Source organism: Pogona vitticeps, chromosome 4, assembly GCF_051106095.1.
Source record: "Pogona vitticeps strain Pit_001003342236 chromosome 4, PviZW2.1, whole genome shotgun sequence".
NCBI classification, from domain to species: Eukaryota; Metazoa; Chordata; class Lepidosauria; order Squamata; family Agamidae; genus Pogona; species Pogona vitticeps.
The window spans coordinates 36442815-36459338 of record NC_135786.1 but is presented as its reverse complement, the minus strand read 5'-3'; the positions used below and the strand labels follow the sequence as shown (position 1 = coordinate 36459338).

General features: G+C 39.4%; 1 protein-coding gene across 3 annotated transcripts in view; it reads left to right on the top strand.

Annotated features, from left to right (window-relative positions):
• Window positions 1-15342, top strand: part of CEP250 (centrosomal protein 250) — a 50969-nt gene extending 35627 nt beyond the window's left edge. For all 3 annotated transcript variants that reach the window (XM_020782470.3, XM_020782471.3, XM_020782469.3), the window contains exons 21-33: window positions 254-397; window positions 905-1764; window positions 2904-3063; window positions 3391-3748; window positions 4798-4925; window positions 6066-6186; window positions 8861-9015; window positions 9260-11734; window positions 12678-12806; window positions 13112-13264; window positions 13636-13743; window positions 13978-14025; window positions 14429-15342. In XM_020782470.3, the coding sequence (XP_020638129.3) occupies window positions 254-397; window positions 905-1764; window positions 2904-3063; window positions 3391-3748; window positions 4798-4925; window positions 6066-6186; window positions 8861-9015; window positions 9260-11734; window positions 12678-12806; window positions 13112-13264; window positions 13636-13743; window positions 13978-14025; window positions 14429-14719 (5130 nt within the window). In that variant the 3' untranslated portion in view covers window positions 14720-15342. The remainder of the gene's footprint in view (window positions 1-253; window positions 398-904; window positions 1765-2903; window positions 3064-3390; window positions 3749-4797; window positions 4926-6065; window positions 6187-8860; window positions 9016-9259; window positions 11735-12677; window positions 12807-13111; window positions 13265-13635; window positions 13744-13977; window positions 14026-14428) is intronic.
• The last annotated feature ends 1182 nt before the right edge of the window (window positions 15343-16524 follow it).

The following is a 16524-nucleotide window of genomic DNA, read 5'->3' as shown; positions in this document are numbered from 1 at the left end:
TTTTGAAGGACAACTGCCTGTTGAGTAATATTAATATATTCATAGAGAACCTGCGTTTTTCCAGTGTTCTTGCATGTTAGTGGACTAAAAGTAGAAGATGAACCGTAATACTAAAGCAGTACAGGCAGAAAATCTTTAGTCATACTTACCTGGCAGGGGAGATACCTTGATCATGAAAATTTCTAGTCTTATACTAGAAAAATATCCTATCTTGTTTTGTGTTGTTTGTTTGTTTGTTTGTTTTTTTGTTTAGGATACTATACACAGTCTGGAAGCTGATCTGAAGGAGGCTCAGAATACAATGGAAAGATTAGAACAGCAGCACAGGGAAGAAATAAAATCTCTCAAAGAAGAAATCAATATCCTTCTTCAACAACAGGATGCTTTGCAAAGCCAGGTGATTTTACTGGAAACCACTGAACTAGTCATGAAACTTAATCTTCTGATTTATTGTACTGTACCAAACATTCAGTTTTTCACAAACTGCCTGATCAAGCACTGATGACAATCTTTTTGAGTAAAAAGTGTGCTTGGGGACCTGTCTCTAAAATATTTTGGGAAACAGCTGGAAGTACCAGAAAGCCTTTACATGAAACAATTTTGGAGAAAATAGTTTTAGACAATATTTTAAGGAACTACAGATGTTATAGACTGTATAGCAAAACAATGAATGCTGGATAATATCTCACCTATCCTCCTCCTTTTTCTCCATTTTACTCAGATGGAAAATATTTCTGTCACACTGATAGTTTATACTGTGAACTTTCTCATATAAGTTCACTCTCAAAGGGAGAGTTGAAGTTAACATGAAACTTTGTGTCTTGAAATGAGATGTTTCCTCCATATGTATACTGATAGGTACTGTAGCTTCTGGCCCTTCATTATTCTCTTGTACATTTTCCAGGTACAAGAGCTGGAATCCCAGTTGTTGACAGCAAACGATTCTTGCCAGTTGCTTAGCTTAGAGACTCAGCAACATTTAAGAAACATACAAGAATTGTCGAAACAGAAGGAACTGGAAGTCACACACCTCCAAAAGATGCTGGAAGCTGAAAGGAAGCAGAGAGAGGAGATGGTGCATAAGAATATTGAGTTACAGAGCCAGAAGGAAGAGATAGAGCACAGGAATAGAGAACTGCGAGCTATGTTACAAAATCAGTGGGAGGCAGAAAAATATCTGAACAGAGAGTTGCAGAGAAAGCAGGAAGAAATGGAGCACCAGCGTGCCACTCTTGAAGTGCTGGAAAGGGAGCACCGGTCCTGGGAAGAAGCAGAGCATCAAAATTCAAAGCGACATTCTGTGCTTCAGAAACAGTGGGAGGAGGTCAGATGTCAAAATAAACAGCTGCAAACTCAGAAAGAGGAGGCAGAGGTTCAGAATATAGAGCTGCAGCACCAAAAAGAGGAGCTAGAACATCAGAATGCACAGTTGAAGGTGGCACTTCAGAGGCAACAAGAAGAAGCAGACCAGGAGAGAGCAGCCCTTCATATCCATTGGGAAGAGGCCCAGCAAAGGTGTGCAGAGTTGCAGAGTTGGAAGGAGAAAGTTGAACATCAGAACGCAGAATTGCAGGCCCTTCTTTGTAGTCAAAGAGAAGAGTTGCAGTGTCAGATTATGGAGCTTAAGACCAAGCAGAAGGAGATGGAAGATCAGAACACTGCTCTGCAGAAGATGAAGAAAGAGCAGAGCCAATGGGAAGAGGTTGAGTGTCAGAATTCAGAGCTTAAGGCAGCATTGGAAACTCTGGAGCAGGAACGAGCTAGGTGAGCCCAAGTCCCATAACATGTAGGTGGAGTAATTGTTTAAGCTGCGGTTACATATTAACATCTTGTCATACAGGTACTCAGAAATGTTGGAAGTAATATATATCATCTGGATTACTAGTCATTGATTTTCTATGAATGTCTATCCCTTATAAAGTGCTCTAATTTGAAGGTTAATCCATACATCTTGTGTTTATGAATTCCATAGTTTATGCTCTCACTTGATTTGTTGTCACCACAAAGATCTCTTGCCACTGCTATACTTCAGCTGTACTGTTTAGTCTGTATTCTAACTGGTACAATAGCAGATCCTTTTAAGGATCCCTTTCTTGTGTACCAGTACAGACACTAAGATCTAGTAAGGCAGCCCTTTTAATGTTGCCACAGTTGCCAAGAATTCAGTGAGTGGCAATCCAAGAAAGGATTCCCATTACTGTCACTCTAGCTGTGCAATTGACTCTCACCTCTCTGCTTCCCCCAAGCCAATATAGTTGACACCAAATCTTATACATTACTTTTTCACCATGTGCATGCTGTCTCGTTTCTTCTGTTTTATGGTTTACTATGATTGCATGAATATATTGTTTAATTGCTATTGTGCACAACTGTAGGATTTTTTATAAAGAAAATAAATAACAGATATTAGAAATAGAGACAAAACTACAACACAGTGAGCACATCAGTTCTGCCTAAGAGCCTTTTTGAAAAGTAGTTATATTTCTTAACAGTTGTTGAAAAACACCCAGGTTTTTCTTCTATTGTCAGAAGTCATCTTTGATTGTTAGAATTGCTATATTATGTCTTGTTTCCAATAGTATGTTTGTCAGAGATGATGTCTCATGCTTGCTAAAATCCATATTTTTTTCCAATTACATTGCATAAATAATTTCTAGGCCAATGTTCACTTTACCTCTTTCATTGAACTTGATGTTCTCCATGTAAACTGTTGCATAATTGCCATGTATTTGCACACAATCTGGTAAACTTGTCTGTATGTTATAAATGAAATCTTCATTTATTTATGTTGATAGAAGAACAAAAACTATGGATAATCTCTATTAGAAAAAAGATTTTTGTACCTGTATGTATTGGGTTTTTTTTTTAATTATATAGTTGATTTTCTGCTTGCTGTGTTTCAGTGTGGCTCTGTTGTTGGAGGAGAAAGAGGTTAAGCTCCAAAAACTGCAAGACAGTGATAATTTTCATCAAGGTGAAATTGCCAAATTGAATACTGCCTTGCAGCAATCAGAGCAACTACATGTTGCATACAGAAGAGAGGTGCAGGAGCTCAAAGGCCAGGTAGTGTCCACAAGATTGGATTTTGTGTGAGAGAGGAAGCAAGCTGCTACTTCTTTTTTTACTGCTACCTTTTTGTTGCTTACTTATGTCCATATTGCTGTTCTCCAACTCTTATCAGTTCCCTATATGGCACAATAACATATTTGTAGTAGATCCATTGTAATCAGAGTATCGTATGAGGCCCAGACTTATTACTGATATATTTTCCTAGCAATTTAATCTTGTCTCTGTGACTTTTTCCATTGGGTGCTTGCTCATTTTGTGCTTCAGAATCCTCGTTTTCCAACTGTTCCTGTGCCCCAGTACATTATGTTGTTTCCCCCACAGATACAGTCACTCAAACAAATGACGGTAGAGAAGGAGACAGCTTTAGCAGCTCACAAAGAACAGCTGACCCAAGACCTAGAAGTAACCCGTGCTAGTGAGCAGCATGTGAAGGACTCCATGCAGATGCTGGAGGCTGAAGTATCTAAGCTGCGCCTAAGCCTACAGAGCACAGAGAGTAGGGCTGAGGCATTGGCATCAGAGTGTCGGCATGCTTGTTCTGCCCGTTGGGAGGCACAGTCGCAGCTGACTAAGTTGAGTTCAGTTCTACAGTACATGTTGTGTAACAGCCCTGATGAAAAACTGGAACGCAGAGGCCAAGGAGACAACAACATTTCCAATTCTTTGTCCATTAGTGGAGGTGAGTTGAAGCAGGTGGACTATTTATTGTTTGTTGGAATGCACTGACATCTTGTGGATAGTATGGATAATGCAATGGATGTGATGATATATTACTTTATAAGTACTTCATGACCAGAGTAGTTGTTATGAGAGAAAGGACCTTTGTCTTTATTTCTTTGCTTGCTTGGCTGTGGAATAGCTTATATGGGTCCCCCAACCTTCATAGGCTTTGAGGCCCATTTGGAATGTTGAAAATGTGCTTTGGGCATAGCTACAAATTGGCTGCTATGAAAAGGTGGCCAGTCACAGAAATGTTGGGAACAGACTAGGTATATGTGCATATTCTGTGTAAATGTGTGCTCCTCACTGGCTGGCTCCTCTTTCCTCCTTTTCTCCTCACTTCCCATACAAGTGAAAGGAACAATTCCTTCATTTATTTGCAGTGGGAAGAGGGCAGGGTCCCTTGCTCCTAAAAAACAACCACCACAACCCTGCCCCTCCCAATGCATCACTGGAGTAGATTGGCTGGTGATCTCCTGCCAAAGACCAGCCTGTGCCATAGGTAATTAATTGACAGAAGCTTGTCTTTCATCATCCTCCAGCTATTTTTTTGGCAGGGCAGATTTTTCCCCATGTGTGAATGAATGGAATGGAATGGAATGGAATGGAATGGGAAGGAAGGAAGGAAGGAAGGAAGGAAGGAAGGAAGGAAGGAAGGAAGGAAGGAAGGAAGGGAGGGAGGGAGGGAGGGACGGACGAACGAACGAACGAACGAACACATTTGCAGCATGGATAACTAGCCTGCCAAGTGCTACATTGTGGACCCCAGATTTAATCCAAAATGCATCAAATATTTTCAGTGTTCTGTGCATATTTCTGTTTCCTCACCCTCCTCTTGTGTTAGATGTTAGAAGAAAAAGAGAGCAAAACAATGAGGAGGTGCAGCAATTCCCTCTTAGAACATGTAAATTTGACCTGTAGTGAAAGTTCTTGTCAGACTTTCTGTGCTTCTTTGCTATCAATGATGCTCCGGCTAGTTGCTATTAAAGAAGGAACTTATTTTTCCAGAACAGGATAATGTAATGGGACTTTCGCTGTCTCAGACAAAGGACTTTTCCAGAGAAGTTACAGTGGAGAGAGTGGCAGAAGCTGTTCAGAACCTGCGGAAAGATTTATGGCGGACTCGCCTAGAGCGGGTACCTGTTTCCTTTTTCTAAAACCACTAACTACTCTTGATGATTCTCCCAAACTTAGATATTGAAAAGAAAAGCTAAGAAGGTTATAAATTCATTATGGATAGCTACACTGTAACCCGCAGTGCTTTAGCCTTTATAATCTTCCAAACACTATATAAATAATTATCAGGATAATCTGTTACATTGAATTTATTCTGTACTTGGTAGATTCAGAAAATAATGTACATCTCTAGCTTAGGTAATAATTATAACAATTGGGCTGTCTTTTTTTGAGTCGTTTGAAACAGAGGTGCAGAGATATATTTTAAAACCAAGATTATGGTAGTTCTGTCAGTCTGGGGTGTTTTCACTGATGTTACTAAAAAGTGCCTGAACTGGGCAAACCCCGTTACTCTTTAAGCTAGGTAAATCTGAATCTGTTCCTTTGATAACTTTACTTCTTAATGTAACTAGTTAATAGGTGGACTTGCAAGAATTCATGCTGCATCTTCATTTCGTGTTAACAATAACAGAACTCTACTCATGAGGACTGATTTGAAAGGTGAATGGATTCTCTTTCAAGAGCGAGAGTAAAATTGTGTTTGAGCTGGAATGTCAAATCATTGGCATTTCCAATCTGTGCATTTATTTCCAATCAGTGCATCAGATGCTGTGATGGGAAGATTGTTTCAAACACTATTGAAACTACAGAGTCTGTACATCTTTTTTCAAAATGAAAAGCAGGTCCGAGACACAAGTAAGGTGAGTAGGAGTCTTACCTCTTTTCTTGCTTGGTGCTTTTCTTCTCATAATACTTACTCACAAGATGAGAATCTTTAGGAATCTATGCATTTTCCCCTGCAGGAGAAAATACTGCTTGAAGGGGGAAAAAATTGAGAAGAAAGATGACAGGCAAGGAGAAGGTCAACGATCCTCCTACCCATACACACTGCTTCCTCTCATTATTGCAGCCTTAAGCAGTTGTTTTTCTATTTTTAAAATCTGAGAAAAACATAAATAGAATTGTATAAAATATGGAGCTTGGCTTTTAAGAAATTAGTTTTTCCATATTGTCCTAGAGGTCCTTCGACCTTCTTCCATTTTATAGTTCTCTCAATTGGACATCTACAGCAAATAATTCAACTGTTGTCTTAATTACAGGATGAAATGAGAAAGAATTCTGAGAAACTGAAGCAAGAACTCAGTGAAAAGGTAGCAGAAAGGGATCGTGCAAATGCCAAAGCACAAGAACTGCAACATTGGTTGACTCAAAGCCAGGAAGGTAAAGTTTCTCTTCCTTTTCACGATGATACTTGAAAGATGCTATGGGTCTGGTGGCGGCGCTGCAGGTTAAACCACAGAAGCCTCTGTGCTGCAAGGTCAGAAGACCAGTAGTCATAAGATCGAATCCACACGACGGAGTGAGCTCCCGTCACTTGTCCCAGCTCCTGCCAACCTAGCAGTTTGAAAGCATGTAAAAATAAATGCAAGTAGATAAATAGGTACCACCACAGTGGGAAGGTAACAGCGTTCCATGTCTAGTCACGCTGGCCACGTGACCATGGAAACTGTCTTCGGACCAATACTGGTTCTATGGCTTGGAAACGGGGATAAGCACTGCGCCCTAGAGTTGGATACGATTGGACTAAATGTCAAGGGGAACCTTTACCTTTACCTATGGGTCTCCCAAAAAGGATATCTTCCTGTTTAGAGGTAGAATTTGGGAGAGGAAGGGAATTGATAGTCATGGATTATTCCTTAATGAAGAACCCAGTTGTTAAAATGCATTGGGGAAGGGGAGTTTTGTTGGTTGTACTGGTGAGTCACATTCTTGCGCCTACTGAATTCCTTATTTGTTCCTGCTTTGTTGGTGATGTTTTTCAGATACTGTGATAAAAGAAAGAGCTAGTGTAATACAGCGATAAGAGTATTGGGCTAAGACTTGGGAGACCTGGGTTTAAATTGTACAGAAACCCATTGGGGTGTGGCAATGGTAAACCACTTCTTGAATAGCTCATGTACTTTGAACGGCCCATTATATGACTTGGCAACACTTATGAAAGAAGTAAACTTAGGCAGGACGGAAAGCAGGTATCGAAAAATGTAGGCAGTAGACTGGATCCTGTCAGAGAACTGGAGCCAAGGATCAAGCTGGAATAAGAGAAGATGGGGAAAGAAAACTAGGGTGCAAGCCAGGTCTTGCCAAGTAGTGAAAAAACATATGGAAAACCACGAAGAATATGGTACTGGATGGCCTGTTAAGTTTTAAGAGAGCGTGTTCTGGAAAAGGTGGCTCAAGAGCAGGCACAAAATATAAGGTGCATCACTGATTGCTCAGACAAGGCTTCAGGAGCCAAGCAGAAATTTACTTTGTCCATTTAGAGCTCAGGTTAATCAGAGTTCTGATAAAAGAAGCCTAAACATTGAGATATGAACTCAAACAGCTACTGGTCCTGGCTTATATTCAACTTCTGGACACATTTATGACCACTTTAGATGCTCAGAAAGGAGACTTGGCGTGTTTGAAACCTAGTAGTCCTGACAGTTCCTCTACTGTGGCATGCACACCATAGAAAAAGTAGATTTACTAACAGCCAAACTGTACACTGTCTGACAGGAAATATCTTTGGTTCTTTGACCAGAACACAATGACTCTATGGCTGGACCCACCCTTTCTACCTGATACTAACATTCCACCCTCCTTCTATCTTAATCCCTGTTGCATTCGCACCTCGAGGCCCCTGCCTGAGTCCCCAGACACAGAGCACACGAAGGCAAACCAGTACTCCTTTTCACACGCTGCCACCAGTTGATCACTAAATCAACATACTTTACTTATGGAAGGATAAAGATGAAGGTCCAAACATCACTTTCTTTTAAATAAAACAATTTTATTGATTACAGATCTTTGGATTATCATTCATAAGAATCTTCTTCAGGTTTCTCAGTCATCAATAACAATTTTCTATTTGATCTTACCGTTACTTTTCACTCTTCTGACTAATCACACCTCCCAAATACCACACTCTATCTCCACTCTCATCTCCTTCTTGACTCTGACTCCTTCTTGATTCTGACTCTTTTTACATATCTCTCCCTTCTGCCTCTCAGCAACATTAGCCTGCAGCATGAATATGCATGACTACTTAACATAATAAGGGTGAACGCTACAATCCCTCTTACTCATTAGAAAAGAATTAACATAAACTTAGTGTGAGGCAATCCTTAAAGATTTACCCCAAGTGCACTACCTCCTTCAGGAGATGCAGTTTGCTTCCTGATCCTGTCTTACATCACTAGACAAGAAGGCCACTCCATTTGTTATAGTAACAGATTGAAGGCATGCATCTTTTTGTTATATGAGGCTTCACTTCTCCCTAAAACAGGGCATGCCACAAGCTATTTTATCAGGTTATTTTATCAGGGCATCCACCATGACAGTTGCGTTTTCTACAAGTGCTCTCCTAGAGGAAGTCTCCAAGGTAGCAAGGCAATCCCAGTTTCCATATTTACAAGACATTACAAGATTGACAAATATACTTCAGCATTTCCTGTTTCTTCCTTCATTTGCAAGAAACAGTGAAACAGCCACCTATTTTCTCGTAATAATTAATGTAGGGCATGTTCACATGGCTCCTTCCTGCAGACCAAGAATGTGTCATTAGCTTAGAGGTCCATTTTGATCTGTGAAGAAGGAGACATCCGGACCCATCCAACTAGTGGCCAACTCATTTTCATAGAACACAAGGTGTACTAACCTCCCCTACCTACACAATTCTTATTTTCTCTGACTTCTCATTATTCAGCCCCTTGCCTTTCCTGGGCACTGATGAGATTAACCCATTCCTGGATATTTTTCCACAGAGCAGAATGAATGTTCATATAAGATAAACTAACATCACATTCTTAATGTAACAAAATGTCTGTTTATTTTCTCTTTATTCTCTCCATTTCAGAACAAAACATGGCAGAAGGCAAACGGGGCTCCTTGGAATCTGCTTTGATGGAAGAGGTCATTGCCTTCAAAGAAGAAAATGTGACTTTACGTGGGAAGGTGGTTGCTTTGGAGAAGACTCTTGAGATTACAGAGAAGCAAAAAAAGAATATACTGGTGAGAATGAAATTGAGCAGGTCCTTAAGGCACTTACTTTAAAGGGTCATGTCCAGTTTGTTTTTACGTAAAGACTGTATTTAGAGTGTTGCTGTTTCCTATTAATATATGTATCAAAGAGTTAATAATAAAAAAATGGGAGATTGTTGAGATATAAGAATGCTTAGAATTTATCCCTGAAGAGAACAAAAAGTCCTGCAAATCCAAAAGATTGAATTTTTGAAAATTATTTTTGCTGTTTCAGAATGAACAAGATATGCTACAAATAGCTAAAGAAAAGCTGTCATGTGAGTTGGCCTTTCTTCGGGAATCTGTCAAAGCTTCAGATATTCAAGCAAAAGCCATGGAAAAGATGAATCAGTCTCTAGAGCAGGAGCTTCAAACAACTCTCTCAGCTCTCAGGCTTAAAGAAGAGGAATTAGAGACCCACAAAGAGAGGATTAAAACTTTGCAACAAGAGGCAGGAGTCGGAAGAGCTCTGCAAGAAAACCTGGACTATCTGACTGTTATACTAGGAAAGAGAGATGAAGAAATAAAAGCCCAACTGCAGCAGATTCAGGATTTGGAGAGGCATGGAGAAATTCAAAAAGCTGCTGTAGAACACCTCACTGAAAACCTAGAAAAGAGAAGTCAAGAAACTGAATCTCAAAAAACTCAGATTGAAGGTTTGAGAAAGGAGAACGAAATGCATAAGGCTGCTTTAAAGAGACTAAATTTAGATTTAGAAGAGAGGATTCAGTCCATGAATTCTGAACAAGAAAAGATCCAGACACTGGAAGAGCTGACACAAATCCAAAGAATTACAATAGAACGGTTGACTTTAAATTTAGAGGAGAAAGTAAAGACAACTAAAACCATGGAGGAGAAAATCCAGTTTTTACAAGGGAATAAATGCTCAGAAATTGAGTCTTTGATGAAAGAGCTAAGTGATTTGAAAGCACAGTTGAGTGAGAAAGATTGGGAACTGGCGTCTCAAAAGCAGTTGCTTCAAGAACAAGAAGAACAGGGGAAAAAGCGTGAAAAGACACTTCAGACAAGCTTAGAACACATGAAGGCCATTCTGAGGGATAAAGAAAGGGAAGTAGAATTCCAGGGGGAACAGTTAATGAGTTTCCAGCAGTGTGAGGCTCAAAAGGAAGCTCGTCTCCGTGAGCTTAATGAGAAAGTAAAACAGTTGGCATTCATAGTGACTGAAAGAGATGAAGAGCTTGAGTCACAAAAACAGCAAATAAAAGAAAGAGAAGGAGAAATGGAAGTGGAACGGAAGGCTCTTCAGGAACTTATAGCAAAGACACAGGCATCCCTGAAGGAAAAAAATATAGAGCTAGAGTTCCAGAGGAAACATGAAGAAGAAGTGGAACAACATATACGAGTTCTGCTTGGAGATGTCCAGTATAGCACAGCAGTCTTAAAGAAGAAAAATGGCAGTGCCCAGCCTCAAGAAGAGCTGTTAAAGCAGTTCAGGAAACAGCATACATGGGAGACAATTATTGATATGTTGGAGCAACTTAGACTGGTGTTAATGGAGAGAGAAGAAGAAACAAAGTTTCTGAATGAGCAGCAAAAAGAACACAAGGAAGAGAAAGAAAGAATAGTAACAGAAATGCAGATAAATCTGCAGCAAGCTTTGAGAAGTGGAGAGAGACAGCTGGAATCCTTAAAGGAAGAGAACTGCCAACTTCGGCAACGAGAGGAAAAAGCGATGGCAGAGAAACATTCTATCCTAGAGACACTGGAGGCCACCAGATCTTTTCTTCAGGACAGAGACAAGGAGATAATATCCTTAGAAGAGCTAATCAAGAAACTCACAAGAGAGAAAGAGATGGGACAAAGTAAGATTGCAAGCCTACAACAGGATCTGAATAGGGTTAAGCAGTTGATGTCAGAGAAAGAAGAATTGCTTGTCAGACAGGCTGAAGAAATTAGCACACATCAGCTTAAAGTAGAACTCACACTCACAGAATTAAAGGAATGCCAGAATCAGGCAAGCCATCTGGAGGAAGTAATTAAACAGAGAGAACAAGAGAATGAGAAAGACTTCCAAGAGTTTCAGTATAGAAATAAACAGATAAAAGAATATGAAGAATGTTCATGTGGAGAGGACGAATTTCTGAAGGAAGGACAAAATGAAAGGGAGGAAGAGATGAAAGCACAAGATGGGAGGAAGCAAAAGCAAATGAAATATGAAATTAAGAAGCTTCAGGAAAGTATACAACATCTCCAACATGCACTGAAGGAAAAGGTTGATGAGGTCGAAGGGCAGAGAGAGAAAGCTGAACAACTGGAAGAGAAAGTCAGAAGTAAAGAAAAGGAATTGCTAATGTATAGTGAACAGCTGAAGGAAATAACTTCTGTTCTGAGATTGCAAGGCAGTAATGAAGAGAACAACTTAAAGAATTATATCCAAAGACTTCTTATATGGGAGGAGGAGGGTAAAGCCATGAGAGAGGCTCTTCAAGAAAAAGATCAGCAGTTGGAATGGCAAAAGGAAAAAAATCAACACTTGGAAAATGAAAAAAATGTCAAGAAAGAAGAATTGGATCGTATAACAGCTATTCTGAAAAAGACAGAGAGTGGAGAGATAGAATGGAGAGAGCGAGCACAGAAATTGGGTTTGTCCCTTGCCCAGAGTGAACAGGCCCTGAGAGTCCTGAGAGAAGAAATGGTTATTGTACAGAGCATGGTTTCGGACAGGGACCGGGACAGGTTTCATTTGCAGGTAAGCACTCTGGTGCTTCTCTTTTAAAAAGCCTGCAGTTTGTTGTCATAGCATAACATGGTTTGCTATTCTTTAGAAAGCACTTGTGTAAATTACATGTCCTTTTGGTCACTACTGGTCTGTAGTGCAATACTGGTTACTGGTTTAAAATGCAATTGAAATGGACACTTGGACCTGAATAACTAAAGAACATGTTGTTGTTTAGTTGTTAAGTCATGTCCGACTCTTCGTGACCCCATGGACCAGAGCACGCCAGGTCCTCTTGTCTTCCACTGCCTCCCGGAGTTGGGTCAAATTCATGTTGGTAACTTTGATGACACTGTCCAACCATCTCGTCCTCTGTCGCCCCCTTCTCCTCCTGCCTTCACACTTTCCCAACATCAGGGGCTTTTCCAGGGAGTCTTCTGTTCTCATGAGATGGCCAAAATATTGGAGCCTCAGCTTCAGGATCTGTCCTTCCAGTGAGATTAAAGAACGTAGGAGGGGAAGAAAAAACAATTACTGGCTATGGGTTTGTTATTGTCAGAGACACATACCCAACTTGATACATTCTCCATGTACACATGTAGTTCTGTAGGAGCACAGTAATAATTGCTCAGTTTGAGTGCCAACACCCCAACTATGGAATTGCATCCATGTGGAGGTGTTAGTAGTCCCTGGATTATTGAATTTTAGACACAACAAAAACATATTGTTCAGCTAGGCTTTTGTAATGTTACGTGGACATAGGACTTTACTACTTCACTGTTTTAAATGGTACGTTGTGCCATGTTGTTAGTTTGATTTAATGGTTCTGAATTATTAATGCATAATGTATTTTTTATTTCATTATGTACAGCCTAGGGCTCCCTTGGGAAGAAATGCAATGCAATATAGAATAAATAAATAGATGATGATGGTCAGGTACTTCAGTGAATGCATAAGACTGCTTGCTTTTCTACAGGAGCAATTGGATACAACTCTCAGAGCTCTGGAGGAAGAGAGACTTATTACAAAAGCTCTGGTAGGAGATGTGGATAGATGGCCCGGAGACAATGATGTGCCAGATGTACAGCACAGAGTATCTGGAGAGGTAAGATAAAGGAAGAGCTGGGAAAGATATTAAAACTGGAAATAGCACTGATACTTTCTCATGCAGAAAGGAGAGGTTTTAAGTGAATTTTCCAGTTTACATGTCTAGCTTAGTAGGCTTTTTCCTAATTGTAAAACTTTCAAGTAGAAACTTGAAGAGAGGGAGAGAGAAAAAGAGAAATAGACTACATCCATGGAGTGAAATCTCCATAATGTTTTCCATACTGTTGACATGTACTGCATCCAGTCTCATTTCCTCACCTCTGCGTCCTCTGATTATATTTTACTGTTTTGTTTGCCACATAGGCTGTGAAAAAAGAGGGAGTGCTGCCATGGGTGGCTGAAAAGACACTCTTGCACAAGCGTCTACAGCTTCTGCAGCAAGCCGTTGCCAGGTTGGAGAATGATAAACAAGGTCTAGAGCAACACAATACCCAGCTTAGAAACGCACTACAGCAAGTGAGTTTCTTTGTAAAGAAACACAAATAGATTAAATCAGCATTTGTCATCTAATGCTTATACATCTTTCCCATTTCTCAGTGTGTGGTTTATTCATACCAGTATTCACATTATCAATAACAGTGATTCTTCCTATGAAGACATGTCAGATTTTATTGATTTGATGGCTACATTTCCCCCTTCTTCCTTTCTCACATGCTTCCCATCTTCAGAATTCTACTGCTTTCTAGAATACCAATACCCTGTGCGCCCTTTTCTGTTCCACTCCAGCACTTGGAGTCATTTGTTTGCGCTGCTGGCTATGTTCCTCTATTGATCCCCTTTTATCCTAGGCCTCATAATTTTTATCTGCCCACGTGTCTTGACTGCAGGTAGAACATGAACGGAGGAAACTGAAAAAAAGTTGTGGAAACTTGTCTCTCAGCTTGGGACTCTCTCAAACGGACTCAGATCTGTCAAAGACTTCATCTTTTGGAAAGGTCTGAATAATATGAGAAGTCATGCTTAAACATATCCATTGTTTTTGTTGTATATATATATTTTTATGGTAGATTCTAGCAGGCTGACAGTACCAAATATTTAAGTGTTGATCACAGATTTAATGTCTTTAAATCATCCTACTATTTGTTAAAGATATACAGATGATTTTCTCTTCCTCTTAATGGACTTCTTGAAAATAAACTAATTGGATCTTGCCCTTACACTCTCTTCAGGAAGAAACTCAAGTCCTCCATAAGCAACTGGCAGAATTTCAGAAACAGGTAAGTGGTTGATATCTGACTCATCCATCTCTGAAGAGGTGCATCTCCCTATCAGCTAGGCCTATACAGAGCTTCATTGAAGCAGTATATATAGTACATCAGTGGTGTCTGGAGAACTCTTTAAGAGGGAGAGCTTCATGTTTCGTTCATATTGCAAATATTTAGTATCCTTCCTTTACTTTTAAATTTTTGGCCTATCTTGTCATTCTGATTTTGATCTTGAGTATTACTGAATGCATACTTATTGTTGAAACACAGCAGTTTAATATTAAGAGATGTTTAGAAATGATAATATGTCTGGAAGATTTTGTATGAGTCTGAAGATCTCCCTTGCTGAGAACAGGAGGTCTAGAAATCAGAATCTGCACCGGTATCCTTTTTTATGATGTCATTTCTTTAAAAGGTTTCTGTTCTACAAAAGCAGCTATCACTAGAACGGAAGCAGAAGCAGGATTATATTGATTCTTGTGCCAAAAGAAACAGAGAGATTTCAAGCTTGCACCAAGAACTCTCAGATTCGTTAGCTGCTGTGGCTAGGGAGCCTGAGGCTACTGTTCTGGAACTGGAGACCCACAAGCTGGATGAGTCCCTGAACCACAGTTTGGCACTGGCAGGTGTAGGCTGGGATTGCCTCATATCTGAAAAACAGCTAATGAGCTCAACACCAAAAAGTATCCCACAAAATTCAAGGTAGCATGGACTTAGTGGCAGGTAGCATAAGCTTTGTGAAATTCTCATCAACTGTAATTTTGATACTGACAGGAAGTTTCTTTTGTAAATGTAAATTTTAACCCATTGAACTATATGCATGAGGGGTCATAAGCCTTGCCCTCACTCAACTAGGTTTGTACTCCTGCCAATTTTTATCCTGAGAATATAATTCTACGCTGTTTGGAACCAATGAAGATCATGCAGATATAGACGTAAATAACTGAAGAAGCATACTGTGGAGAATTTGCCTCAAAACAAAACTATGCCAATGTGTTTATAACTGTTTATAAGTATTGATTTTCTGCTTCAAGTAAAGTCAGCATTACAAAACTGAATCCTGAGAGGCTGAGCTTACTGAAGATATTTTCAGCCTGTTTTTCCAGAAAGACTTTGAACTCTGGGGCAAAGGAATCTGAAAGAAAAGAATATTGCTGTCAGTTGAATTACTTACTTTTAGTGAGTAATAAGATTTTATTTTCAGAATTAATGCATTAACCTGTATTAAACTATTCCAAAGCAACATAATGTAAAATATCTCCAAAGTTATTTTTATATTTTTGTATTAAATTGTTTTCTTAATATTTATAATAAATATATTCATTTTAACCATCTCCCTTTTTCCTTAAACATAAAATACTATTCATATTAAATACTGTCACTTGTCTTAATATTTCCATCCACATTTATTTGCATTTCATCCAAGCCTTGTTAGATTTGAATAACTTACACTTAGAAATTGTTGTATTTTTTGTTTATTCTAGCCCTGGTAAGCTTGTGTTTGATGGGCTTCTCACTGCAAAAAGGAAGAACTCATACACACTAAAATATGTCTCCTTTATAATAAATCATATTGCTGATCCTGACATTTGCTGTATTAGCTTCATCCCTGTAGCTATACCATCAGTAGCAAACCAGACATCTCTGAACTGCTAAGTACAATACCCAGTGCTCCCAGTAATCAGAGCTAAGTAGAACACAGGAGTAGTATTTGTTGCTATTACAACATGCTGTCAAGTTGTCACCAACTTATGGCAACCCTGTGAATGAGTGCTTTCCAAAATGTTCTGTCCTCAACAGCCCTTCTCACTTCTTGTAAAATTCAATCCTTTGGCTTCTTTTAGCGAGTCAGCCTATCTCGTACAGACTGAACAAGTACCATTAACAGAAAGAATACAGCTTCTCCATCTCCTTCCAAATATGCAGTCTGTTTGATTTCTGTATTGACCATCTGATGATATCCATGTGCATAGTCATTTATTTGGTTGCTTGAAGCATGTATTTGCAATAAATAATCATTTACTTCACAGAACTCGATGAGTTCTCCTGCTTCATGTCTGTCCTCAGATCACATTTCCAGCAGCATTTGGTTCTGCTTTGTTTCCTACCTTTGTGTTCCAGTCACCTATGATTATAAGATGTCTTGTTTGGGTATGTGATAGATTTTCAGTCAGCTCTTTCATTATAGCCCCTAGGCGTTTGTGCTACAACTTGCCTTGGTATTAGAACCACTCCATTGCTTCTGAATTTGTCATTTTCAGAGCAGAATGCTTTGTCATTGTCTAACTAAAAATATCCCATTCCAGTACACTTTAGTTCACTGACACCAAGCACTGCAATGTTTATACATCCCATTTCTTGCTCTACGGTTACCATACTCTTTGCATTCCATACTCCAACTGTATGCATAGTACAGACTTTCACTGTTGTGAACATAGGCACTAGATGTCCTTTTGGAATTAATGGAATTGTGTCATTAGTGACAGCAGTACAGTATTTGTACTAGTTCTT